Raw genomic sequence first — 12612 nt, forward strand, 5'->3', positions numbered from 1 at the left:
TATGTATATATAATAAAAATGCAGAAAATGTATTCACATATTATTTATTTAATAACCATTTGGACATAGTTGTTGGGGGCAAATCTCTCTTTAGCTCTCTGATTTCCAGGTCACACACTTTCTCCTTTGTTATTGATTTCTTTCAAGTTCATCTGCCATTCTGTTTGGCATCAATGGCAACTAATAACAGCAAAGACTCACACAGCACTTGCAATGAGCTCACATCTGTTAAATGTTCTATGTGTATTAATGCATTAAACCTTTACAACAACCCTTGAGGGAAATACTATTAATATCCCCATTTTACTGGTGAAGAAAGACCAAGGATATGGAGGCTAATTAATGTGCTCAACATCACACAGCTAGTAAAAAGGAATACTACATCCTAGTCTGCCCTCTTGACCTCTATGGTATATGTTATAGTTGTTTAAGAGCAGTATTGGATTGGGGAACCCGCAGTAGGTTTGCAGAGGCCTAATTTGAAGCTGCTTTTGCACTTGATGATGAGATGGAGGACCTCAGTTGTCCCTAGGGGAGGTGGGCTGATGGAGATTCTGAGAAGGCCAATAGTGGTCCTGCTTAGGCACCACTACTGGGTACCAGATTGGGGAAGGAGAGCAAAGACAAATGAAGGAGACTAAACTTTCATCTATTATTTGAGAATCGGATTGAGAGGCACGTCTCTCATCTCATCCAAATGCAAACAGAAGGGAGCCAAGGTTCACCCGTTTGTCCACATTCATTAGGAAACTAACTTCCCACTAGATAGGACTCATAATATTGGGCAGCCACGGTGCAGAACGGGCCGTGCTCAGGGGGAACAAATGCATTCAGCTAATGCCGAGCAGAGGCTCACGTGGCCTCGGAAAAGATGGAGCCTCGCCCATACATAATTTAATGCCAAGATCTCTCTAGCTCTTTCTCTTCAAAATTTATCAAAGTGGATTCAGTTCTAACATGTATGAATAAAACATCCTTCCAGGTGCAGCTACCCTGGGTGTCGGAGGGGTCATTTGAGGATTCCTCCCTCACTCTTTGGACACAGAGAGCCAATCCATTGCCAGTCTCACTTGAAGCTGGGAGCTTTAGTAGTCGAGGGGCGGGACTGCTGGGATTCCCAGACTCAGGATCAGAGGGCTGCCCCTCACAGGACAGCAGAGGATTTGTTTTGGAGAACTGACCATTTTGACATTTTCTGTTAGGAGGTGGCCCCAGTGCTCTCTTCTGTTCAAGAAAGTGAACCCAAGATGAAGGTGAGGGAAGAAGCCCCCACTGTATGCATTTTTCTAAAAATAAAAAAAATTAAAGAAAACAGAAGCGGCTCCTTCTGTGGTTTCCCATTGCCCCCTGGACAAATGCAAACTTCTCCACTTGGCTCTCAGGCCCTCAAGGTTCTGGTCCATCTGCCTTCCTCTCCCTGTTCATGTTCATCTCACAGCTCTCCTTGCATTCATTCTCTCTCTTCTCTCTCTCTCTCTCTCTCTCTCTCTCTCTCTCTCTCTCTCTCTCTCCCTGTCTTCTGCAATTCTTCACTGAATAATTCCTACTAGTCTTGTTAGATTCAGAGCTATCACACCATGCCCTGCCTCCCACCCCTGCCTCCTCCCACCTTCTCACTCATGCTTCCTCCTATCAAGCAATGCATGACTTCCTACTCAGATGTCTGTTTCTCTTTTTCTCTCTTCTCTCTCTCTCTTTCTCTCTCTGTCTCTCTCTGTCTCTCTCTCTCTCTCTCTCTCTCTCTTCTCTCTCTCTCTCTCTCTCTCTCTCTCTCTCTCTCTCTGCAATCCACATGGTCCTTGGGAGGCAGTAGAATGCAGTGGTTAAGCACTGAACTCTGGAGTCAAGCATCCTGGTTCAAATGCCAGTGCACTTTGGGCAAAATGACCTAATCATCTGAGAAATGGGGACCTGTCCTGACACTTAAATGAGTTAATACATGGAAAGTGCTTAAAACAGTACCTGTCAGATAGCAAGCGCTCAGTAGGTCATCAATAGTCCTCCTTGCTGGCTTTTTGTTGTTGTGAAATACAGTGGGGCCTTGACTTACAAGTGTCCTGACTAACGAGTTTTTCGAGATATGAGCCATCTCTCGGCCGATTTTTTGCTTTGAGTTGCGAGCTAAAATTCGAGTTACGAGCCAGCTTCAGATACCCCACCACTAGTTGGCGCAGCGAATGTCACAGTGAATGCCACAACATCAGCCCAGCATCACGTGTCTCACTCGTTCACTTTATGATTTGACATACGAGTAATTTGAGTTACGAGCTCCATCACGGAACAAATTAAACTTGTAAGTCAAGGCCCCACTGTATGTATAAAGGATGCATTTTATAAATGTCCTTGGGGCCACTCTGGTGCTCAACAAAATTGTCTCAATGCAGGAATGGAGTGAGTTGGGGAGGAAATGGGCTGATTTTGGTCACTCTGTGAGCACTCAGCACCCGGTCATGCTTCCCTGACCTCACAGCCACACTCTAGCCAGAGGTCCAGCCTTCTGACTCTCAGACCACCACTTGCTGCACCCCAGATCAGAGCTCTGAGTCGGTATTAATCCAAGGTGCACAATTCTCTCTCTTTCAGCTGAAGTCATCGGGGAAGGGAGGCGAGAAGCAAGGGGCCCCTCAGCCCAGGGCCTCAGTCTCTGAGGGTATCTCTCACTTCCCCAAAGGGAACTGCATGAAACAAAAAGCACAGGGCTGGGTGGGCCATGCCGCAGAGGGGAGGCTGATGGAGGGAGGGCCTGTTCTCTCCTCTTTCTTCCATTACCATCACTCATGCGTTCCTTCAGTGACGACTCACTGAGCACCTACTGTGTGCAGACCCTGTCCCTGGCACACAGCCATGAGTTAGACAGTTGCTGTCTTGGAGGAGCTTCCAGCACAGCGGGAGAGACAGGCCAGAAGGGAGGCAACTACTGTGCAGGAGGCCCAGGGTCTGCAAGAGCCCCTAACCCAGGAAAGGCTTCCCATGAGCCGGACCACTCCTTCCACCCTTGGTCCTTTCTCTCAGGAGCCTCCAGGAGGACACAACAACTGAAGGTCACAGATGCCATGGCTGTAAAGCAGCAAAACTCCCTCAATTCCCACACTCCCAGCTGTGGCTGTGCTCAGATGCCACCGCACCAATGGCGGCGGCAGCTGTGCGGCAAACCTGTCGTCCTGTCACTCTGGGGCCGTGTGCATTAGAAGCAGATTTGGACACGCTTGGCAGCTGCCAGCCAAGGCACCGGCAGAAGGCCTGGGCTCCTGGGATGGACAGCAGCTGTCAGTTGGACCCATTGGCTTTCCTCTTTGGATCTCCTCCCAAGTGCATATGACAAAAGCAAGAAAGCCTGGCTGCTAGGAAATGGTCTTATTCTCATTGCATCGGCTCTTTCTACTTCCTCCTCAGGGAAGTTCCAGACTTGTGGCCCACTTTGCAGTCTGGGTATTTAAAGAAGTGGGCACTCTGACCCACTTCTTTTAACTTTCAAAATTCAGCTTGGAGTCACCTCCACCAGAAGCCTTCCTTGACTCCCTTCTCCAATCAACTGAAGAACATCTTTTTCCTAAGCCATCAAACTGACAACAATACATATCAATAGTTTCCCTGGAGTTCAGTCCTAATTAGGCTGTGGTCCTGTAGTGGACAGAAACTTTCATTTCTATGGCCTCCACACGTAGCAGGAAATCCGTCCAATCATAAGTGCTCAACACTCATTTGTTGTTAGGATGAATAAACAAATGAGTAAGGCATTTGGAGGGGAGGGAGGCCTTCACAGCTCTCAAATGCTCTCCAAGTCACCTAGTGGTGAGGCCCATGGACTCTGGAGCCAGGCAGCCTGGAACTAAATGCTGGTTCTTCCACTTACTAGATGTGTGACTGCAAATAAATGATTTAACCTCTTTAAGAGCCTCAGTTTCTTCATCTGAAAAAAATGAGGAGACTACAATTGCATACCCCATAGAGTTGTTATAAGAATTAAATGAGACAGTGCATGCAGAGCACTTAGCATGCCTGGTGCATAATAAGCCCAGCTTAAATGTTAGTTAAAATATTATTACCACTATTATTATTACCAGTAGGTTTCCCTGCCTCAAAAAATTGTTTCATGTTCTCCTTAACTTCACAACATTCAAACTCCAATCAATCTCTGCTATTCCCTTTGGAGGAAATGCTTTTGTAACTGTGCATGAGTTAGCTGACAGTATGGGGCTTAGATCATTTAGGATGGGGAAGGACGTTAAATCTCACACTGGGATTTAAGGACCAGTTTTGTAAATGCAGGAATAAAATGACAACTAAGCCAAAAGTGAGCCAGCATGACTGCGCTCCCCAGCCCCTCGGATGTAGGTTAAATGAGTGTCCTAAATCTCTCAGCAGGGTAATAACTACTGCATAAGCAAGCCTGCTCTCTACTTGCCTGTCCTGGGTCCCAGGGGGGTGATGACAAAGGCACACAAGCACAACCTTGGTAACAGCCTTTTTCCAAATAGAAAGTGGCCAACTGGTATCTGAAAATGAAACCAAGCTTCTGGGCAGGGAGGGAGGGAGGGAAGAAGCGGGTGGGTAGGGGGAGAAAGCATCTTTTCAGAGAGAAGAGCTTTTACTTGTTGCCGTAGTCGATTTTGGACGTGACTTTCTGCTTCAGTTCCTTCAGCTCGTCCTTGGGCAGCGTTCCTGAGAGGAGCTGGGACCGCCACTCCATCAGGTCGTACATCATGGCCTGCACCTGGAGGAAGCGCTCCTTTTTGCTGGCCTAGGAGACAGGAAACAATCCCAGTCACCTGTGCAGGAGGTACCCTTCCCCAGCTACAAAATGACTGGGTGGTGGTCTTAGTCACTGACATATACCCCCTCTGTCCCCGGGCCACGAGGGTTTCCCAAAAGCAAAGGTAATAATCCCAAATCACTTCTCAATTAAAGAAAGGATGATTTCTGACTTATCCCAAAAGATGCTTGGGCAGGAACACCATGAGCAGCTGCTGTGAAGGGGAGCAGATTTTGCTACCCCAAAATATGTCTCTTTGACATGAGGACTATTTCAAGCTAAAGGCAATCAAAAGCCAACAGATTCAGGAAACGCTCTTTACCACCCCCTCAACTGCCTAAATTTACACTGGAAGGAGGGCCTGTACCAGGAAGAGAGCTCTCACCATACATACCTTTGTACCTAAGCAACTTATCTGCAGAACAGGGCAACCTTTGTTTTCCAAAGCTCTCCTCTGCCTTCCTGTGAATGACCTTCCTCCACTTTGTATTCCCAGACCCCTCCCCTGTCCTGAGCTCAGGATGTTCTGGAAGCCTCCGTCACCTGGCTGCCTTTTGAGTCTCAAACCTTTGGGTCTCCCATAAGTATGACATTAAATTTGTTTTTTTCTCTCCTATTAAGCTGTCTTATATAAATTTAATTAGTAGGCCACCCAAAGAACCAAGAAGAGAAGATGAGAAACTTTCCCCAGCCTTAGAGCTCGGGCCCCTTGAAGGCTGGGAACTAGGGCCATATCTCTGGTGATAAAGGCCCATTTCTAGGACAGTGTTTCCCCAAGTGTGACATGCATACAACCTGTGGGATACAATATGGCTTTTAATGGAACAAAGACACCACGCCAAATATGATGGGCCTCTACGGTGATTCTCCTCCTGTCCTGTTCAAGCGAAGGAGAAAGTTGCAGCTTCATGTAATACGTCTCTAACCTCTCTCTAACATTGGTTAATTTCTGTTTTTTTTTAACAAAGAGAGAGAGAAGGTCTGTGGCTCAAAGCTTTTGGCAGGTACTAAAGCAAGCATTTAATAACATTGTTTTCAATGTTATTTATTTGAATGATGTTCTAATGGTGCCAAGTACTTTTAGCTTTCCATTTGGGAAAGCATGTGTGCTATAATGAAATATAGTTTTGGTGCTTGTCCCAGGTCTTGGCACAGCTCATAAGATACTTAGCATTCCCTGGGTGATAGATAGGAGTGTCTTTTCTTATTCATAATGAGCTCCTTTCGACCAAGCCTGAGTTTAGGCTAATGACATGACACTTGGTAGTGCCCCTAGATAACCTCTGGATGGGGGCTGGATGCCATAGGAACCAGCCATGTGGTTAGAGAGTTGGAATTTTGAGCTTCCCTCTCACCTCCCCACTCCCAACCTCCAGGGAGCTGAGAGGGGCTAGAAACTGAGCTCAATCACTAATGGTCAATGATAGAATCCATCATGACTATGTAATGAGACTTTGATTAAAACCCTCCATAACAGGGTTCAAGGAACTCCCCAGATGGTGAACAAATTAGATTTGCTTCAATATAGGGATGGTGGCACACCGGGGGAAGGCGTAGCAACTCTGTGCCCACTCCCACCCCAGAGCCTTTCCTGGGCATCTCTTCCATGTGGCTGTGGCTGTGGCTGTTCCTGCCTTGTATCCTTTCTAATAAAACAGTAACCATGAATACAGCTCTTTCCAGAGCTCTCTGAGCAGAGCCCGAGGTGGGGTTGGGGAGGAATCATGAGAACCCCCGAATGGGGACGCAGGACTTGTGACTGGCATCTGAAGTGACAAATCTTGCAGGGTTGAGCCCTTAAATCTATGGCGTCTGACACTAACTCTGGGTAGTCAGTGTTAAATTGAATTGAATCGTAGGGCATCCAATTGGTGTCGGGGAATCAGAAAATGCTAGAATGAAATAGTTTGCTATACAGTTCCTTATGCGAATCATTTCAGTTTACTAAAAAGGGAGCCAGTTTAGGTATTAAGTACATGTTACATAGATGGTGTGGAAATAAGGCAAGACTCACGAAGGCGATACTGGAATATTGGAAGTTTAAGGAGCTGTTTACTAGGGTCAAGGGCACGATGGACTTGCTGTCAAGGATTTCTCCAGGGGAAACACGAAGCATCCCTGGTGCATGTGTATGAGATGTTTTCAAAAGGGTAGTGGAGATGAATAATGATCCACGTGAGCCTCAAGTCTACTGTGGGTCCCCCATACTTTCCTAACAACTGTCGGGGAACTTACGGAACTGGAGGTATCGATGACCATAAATTATGAAATATCCACGTGGGAGTCAACATTTATGACTGTAAAAGTAAGTCTGCAAACCATGTGTGTACGGCAGCAGCTGTGCAGGTGCTGTAACAAATATGCGGGGAGCCGTGGTTGACATTTTCACTCGCAGCTGAATGGTTTTCTTAGCTAATTGCTTTCATTAGAACTTCAGAAACATCAAAGGAGGACTTCAAATTAGATTCGATTCAGTACAGGGAAAACAGATGCAAAATGCGCTCTTTGTTTTTCCAGGGTCAGAGTTTCCTCATAGATCTGAGGACAGCAGCCATTAGTTAATTAACATACGAGAACAGTGTTTCTGAAGGTGTTGTAAGCAGACCAGGAAATCAAAATCCCCTGAGTTTATTAAAATGGCAGAGCCCCATTGAAGTAGGCTTTAGATTGTAAGAGCTCTCAAGGTGATTCTTTAAGACACTCAAGTTTGAAAATGTTTGCATTCGTTTATAAAAGGATCACGCCAGACCCCCATTTATTATGACTCCATCACTAACTGGCTGTGTGGCCTTGAGAAAGTCACCGAACCCCTCTGGGCCTTGATGTCCTCGTACACTGTGTCCTACTATATCAGTAAAGCCCCCTTGCCCTGTTCAAGGCTAAATTCCACATTTCAACCAAACAAGGACTGCAAGGAGCGCCCATCCCTGGGGACGGGGCTTGGAGTCTCACCACGTACAGCTGTTTCCAGATGCTGCCCCATTCCCAAAGCGTCGTTGTCACTTCTTGTGCCAGAGGAATTTCTGCAGGAATGATGTTCTCAATATTTCTATTGAAGGCAGGAGAGAAAGCGGTGTGAAATTGGGACCCAGGTGCTAACAAGACAAAATGCTGGCCAATTTGCATGAAGCTGCAGTTGCTGAGAGGGTCCTTGCTGTGAATTTGCTGTCCCCTCCAACAGCCACACCAATTACATTATGCCAATGCAAGAGGCTTCTCTTTTAATGTCCTCCTTCACTGGGGTGGGCCCTTCAAGCTCATTATTCACGGTTAATTTAATTAGTACAGTACAAAGGCAGTTGCCAATGAAAAGTCTGATTCTCCAAACTTACTGATACCCACTCAGAATCAGACCTGAGCAGGAATCAATTTGGATTAGATGAGGGAAAGGAGCCACACAAATAAACACAGGCACGAAAAAGACGGATCACATCCACCAAGTCATGCTTTCAAAGAAGACAGGACAGAGACACCCCATAAGCCACCGAAGGCCAAGCCTAGTGAAGAATGGCAAGTACCTTCTTTTTTCAATGGTCACTTCCTTGATGTGGATAAAGGACTTCGGAAAAATGCCCTGTTGGAAATAAGATAAGATAACATAGCTTAATATACATAACGAAACATCAAGTACAATAGAATGACACATCCCCACAGAAATAACTGACCCCAGGTCCTCATGGCTTTTACAAAAGCCACTACTGGAAAAACTCTCAAACTTTAAAGGAATAACCCCAGCATCCACAGAGCAAGGGCTGGATTCTAAATCCACCCATTTAGGTCCAGGTCTCCTCCAGTTCTCCATCAGTTCTTCTAGATCCCACAGTAGCGCTAGATTTCAAAGGATGCTCCAGCCCCAGGTGACACATGGACGCTCAACGTTATCACATGGGCAAGAGAGGGGTGCTTGAAGGACTCACTCTAAGAGAGACAAGACACTCTGCCTGGCCCCTCTGTGCCCAGTCCCCCTGCACAGTCATGAGCAGTTGGAAGGTCAGGTCCTGAGCAAGCGTCTCCCTGGCTGCAAGTGGACTCGTTTGATTTGAGGTCCTTTTCTCCCTGGTTTTATTTGATTGCTCTTTAGAGAGCAAAGTAGGCTCATGCCTCCCAACACACCACTGTCAGGGAGGAAGGAAGAAGCATCTATTGTTATTTCCTTCCTCCAAAAGCTTGGCTCAATTAATACTAACAGTTTGTCAATTACTCGGAAATTCCTTCCTAAATTCAACCAATAGGCACAGGAGGGGCATCTGCCACTGCACTAGACACTGTGCGAGGTGTGCAGAGGAGCAAAGCAGGCACCTGCTCTCGTGGAGACGAATACGGTGTAATGTGAGGCTGGAACAAGGAAACTCGCCAGCCCTGTCTCTTCCCTGTCATAGCGATACAGAGGTGAGGAAATTATGAATGCCCGAAGCACTCTACAGGAAAGCAGTAGATCAATTTCAAATAAAAAATGCACAGTACCATGGGGATCAAGGAAGGGAGAAATCAGATATGACTGGCATATTGGGAAAAGTTTCAGGGAGGAGAGGGCTCTGCAGGTTGGCCTTGAAGAATGAGTGAAAGGGGAAGTTGAGGCTCCTGAGTACCAAGTTGTAGAGGTGGGAAAGCACAGGACACAAGGAGGGAGGGGTGGAACCTGTTTGCTAAGGAATGGCAGGTAAAGATACCCAGTATTGTCCCAAATCAGAACAAATTCATCCTACCTGTAACATTTTGTGCTTTAGGAGGTATCCCCTATACCAGTCTGCAAAGAGAAAACAAAGAAACAGGTCTCTCATCTATTCTCACAGGTCTATTGCTGGTATTTTTGTTGGTGTGTGTGTGTGTGTGTGTGTGTGTGTGTGTTTGTTTTTAACTAGCAAAGAAACTCCTGCAAACTGCTTTGGACCTTAGATACAAATCAAGTCGGGAAGCCCCTGGGCTTCAACCAGCTGTTCGTTGCCAAGATCTCCAAAAAACATCTACAAATACAGGAATTTCACATAAAAGCAAGTCTCTTCCTCCTTTTGAAAAAAACAGGAGGTTCCAGCAGAGATGGCCAGCGCCCTCCCATGGCCACAGCTGGCTGGTGGGGAGGAGCAGCTGGTCCCTGAGACAGAGCAGGTGCCTCCAGCTCACTGGCAGCCACCCAGCCCCTCCCTTATCTCCATCACCTGCTGGGTGCCGTGTCCATGTGCATGTTTCAGCCTCGGCCTCAAGGACATGGAAAGGCTAAGGGAGTTTGGCAAACATCCTAAAATAATATCCCAGTTCTAACAGCAGCAAATGACATCTAACTGTGATCTGCAAAAGTTAGTCATTACAAAACAGGCAAGTTCAGAGATGGGTAAAAAGATCTTTAAAAGATTCTTCTTTTTGCAGGAATATCAAATGATACAATCAACACAAATCCAAGTTGCACCCAGGCCTCAGACAAAATGAACCTCGGTGTAGCAAGTACTGATGACTGTGATGAGCCCACTGGCCTTTGAAATGAGTCAAGCACAGCCAAGTAGTGGCGTTTGTCATCCCCGTAAATGTAACCTGTCTGTCGGGAGCCTCATTAGCAAACGCTCATTCCCAGGCTGACAGATTGTGGCTGAAATATGTTCTCCACAGACTGAAGAGCAGGTCCCAGAACAAACAACTTACAATGCAAAGTCACCCCTCCCGTCATGACACAGCTTGAGGGGCAGGGCTTAAAGAAACTTCCAAAGCCACTGGGACCCACAGTGGCTCCTATTTTGAGAGGAAGAAAGAGAGAAAAAGGATAAAAGGAAAGCAGAAAAAAAGGAATAGAGGTTGGAGAGAAAGATTCTCAGGTTTGGAATTAAGTACCATTCTAAGCACTCTTTGAATATGAAGCCTTTTAATCTTCAGAACAACCATAGGAGATAGGAACTGTAATAATCACCCCATTTTGCAGGAGAGTGGTCTACCTGAGGCACAGAGAAGTAAACTAACTTGCCCAGGGTCACACAGCTAGTGACAGTGTCAGGATTTGAACATAAGCAGCCATCATACCGTGCTTCCTGTTTAATGTAGGAAGGAGAATAGTGGTTGCCTAAGATCTTCATCCTCCCAGCACCCGAATCCCCAAAACCACAGCCCACTAAGCTACTTTCCAGCTGAATACTTCCAGCGGTGAAAACCTTACCACACCACACAGCATGACATTCTATTTTCATGCTCCTCTTTAATTTCTCCATCATTATTGGGAATAATTAGCCATTAATGACAGAGCTTATCCCTTCTGAGTGCTTGCTGTGTGCAAGCAACTATGGTCAAGCTTTTAGTTTTGTTTTGTTTTGAATTATAAATTAATCTTCACAACAATCCTAGAAAGTCAGTACAATTACTGCCTCAATTCTACAAGTGAAAATAGAGAGGCACGGAGAGACTAAGCAACTTGCTCATGGTCACACAGCTGGTGAGTGACGCAACTAAGATTTCAACCCAAGTATCTGACTCTAGAGATGACACTCCAAAGCATTGCACAATAACAGTTCTTCCCCATCCCACCAACTTCGTGTGAGAGCATTTCTGTAATATCACTTGCTACCATTTATTGATGGTTTAATTCATGGAAAGCTGTATGCTAAGTGTTGTACGTGCATTTTCTTATTTCAGTACTGTGGGCTAACTATTAACATTCCCATTCTATAGGTAAAGAAGTAGAGATTCAAGTCAATTGATGTACTGGGCCAAATCTCCACAATCAGGGTTCAAGGGCATGTCTGCAGGGCTTCAAATCCAGCCCTCCCAGCTGTTCTGCCACAACGTCCCCTGTGAGATGAGCATAAATACAGATAACTGTCTCTTTGAGTACAAATACAGATAAGGGTCACTTGGTTGCAATGACCTGAATCCACTTGATGGCCAAGGCCACCAAAATCCACCAGAAAGCAGGAAAACAATCAAGGGACAAATAGACCCTGCCCAAAGCTCATGCCCACATCTGCATCTCTGTCACAGGGGCTCCATTCCAGGGACTTTGCCTGCTCTGACCCTTGAGACTCAGTTCCTTGTGCACACTTGTAGGTTTCCTGATTCTCAGAACTTCGGCTCACTCCTGAGCAAGGAGTCTATTGACTTTTACCCCCCAGATACACACTCTGGCTCCCCTATGCAAGTTCAACCAACACTGATTGTCCACCAACCATGTACGTGGAGCTAGGTGCTTTCAGAAATAAATCCCAATGACACTTGGCGAGAAGGGCTTATACCATCTCCCCATGCTAGGTGACGAGAATGCGTCAACTACTTCAGCGCTGACATCCCCACCCTGCTGGATCACTGACCTCTGTGACCTTCTGAAGTCAGCTGCCTAATCTGGTCAGCTGTCACCTTTACCCAGCTGTACTCCAAGACCTGAATAGGCAGATACCAATAGTAGGCACACGCACAGCCAAATCCTTGACAACAGACTTGGAGCTTTGAGTCAAAGCAGGCTCAGTGTAACACAGCACTTAATCCTACCCCAGGACTTGCCCGAGGCTCATCGTTCTTTCCAGTTAAATAATAGCAAGGGGTTTTGTGCTAATCCTTCCCATGTCATTGCACTTCTTTTCTTAAATGGAACACTCACAAAGTGCATTGCGGGGGGAGATGAGAAAAGGGATTTTTTTAACCATTCTTCTGGACAATTGTGAAGTGCCAAAATACACCCATTGTCCGCTCTTCCCACATCCCAAATACCAAAATGAAATGTACCTAAATTCTCTAGTCACCTAGGAGTTGCAGGTGGTGGGGAGAGGGAGGAGAGATTAAAAATATCCCAGCACACCAAAAAGGAATCACAGCCTAGAGATCCAGTCCTCTCTCTGTCACCTCCCGGCAGCATGATGTCTGGTTGTCACCTAAGCCTCAGTTGTAGG

At 46.2% G+C, this 12612-nt stretch overlaps 1 protein-coding gene across 1 annotated transcript in view; it reads right to left on the reverse strand.

Moving 5' to 3' along the window:
- LOC139010242 (dedicator of cytokinesis protein 2-like) overlaps positions 1 to 12612 on the reverse strand; it is a 52213-nt gene that overhangs the window by 38587 nt on the left and 1014 nt on the right. Inside the window, 4 exon segments of the mRNA XM_070414444.1 lie at positions 4593 to 4741; positions 7706 to 7802; positions 8272 to 8327; positions 9460 to 9500. Coding sequence (XP_070270545.1) covers positions 4593 to 4741; positions 7706 to 7802; positions 8272 to 8327; positions 9460 to 9500 — 343 coding nt within the window.

Source organism: Myotis yumanensis, unplaced genomic scaffold (assembly GCF_028538775.1).
Source record: "Myotis yumanensis isolate MYYU_CA2020_CCGP unplaced genomic scaffold, mMyoYum1.0.hap1 SCAF_5, whole genome shotgun sequence".
NCBI lineage: Eukaryota > Metazoa > Chordata > Mammalia > Chiroptera > Vespertilionidae > Myotis > Myotis yumanensis.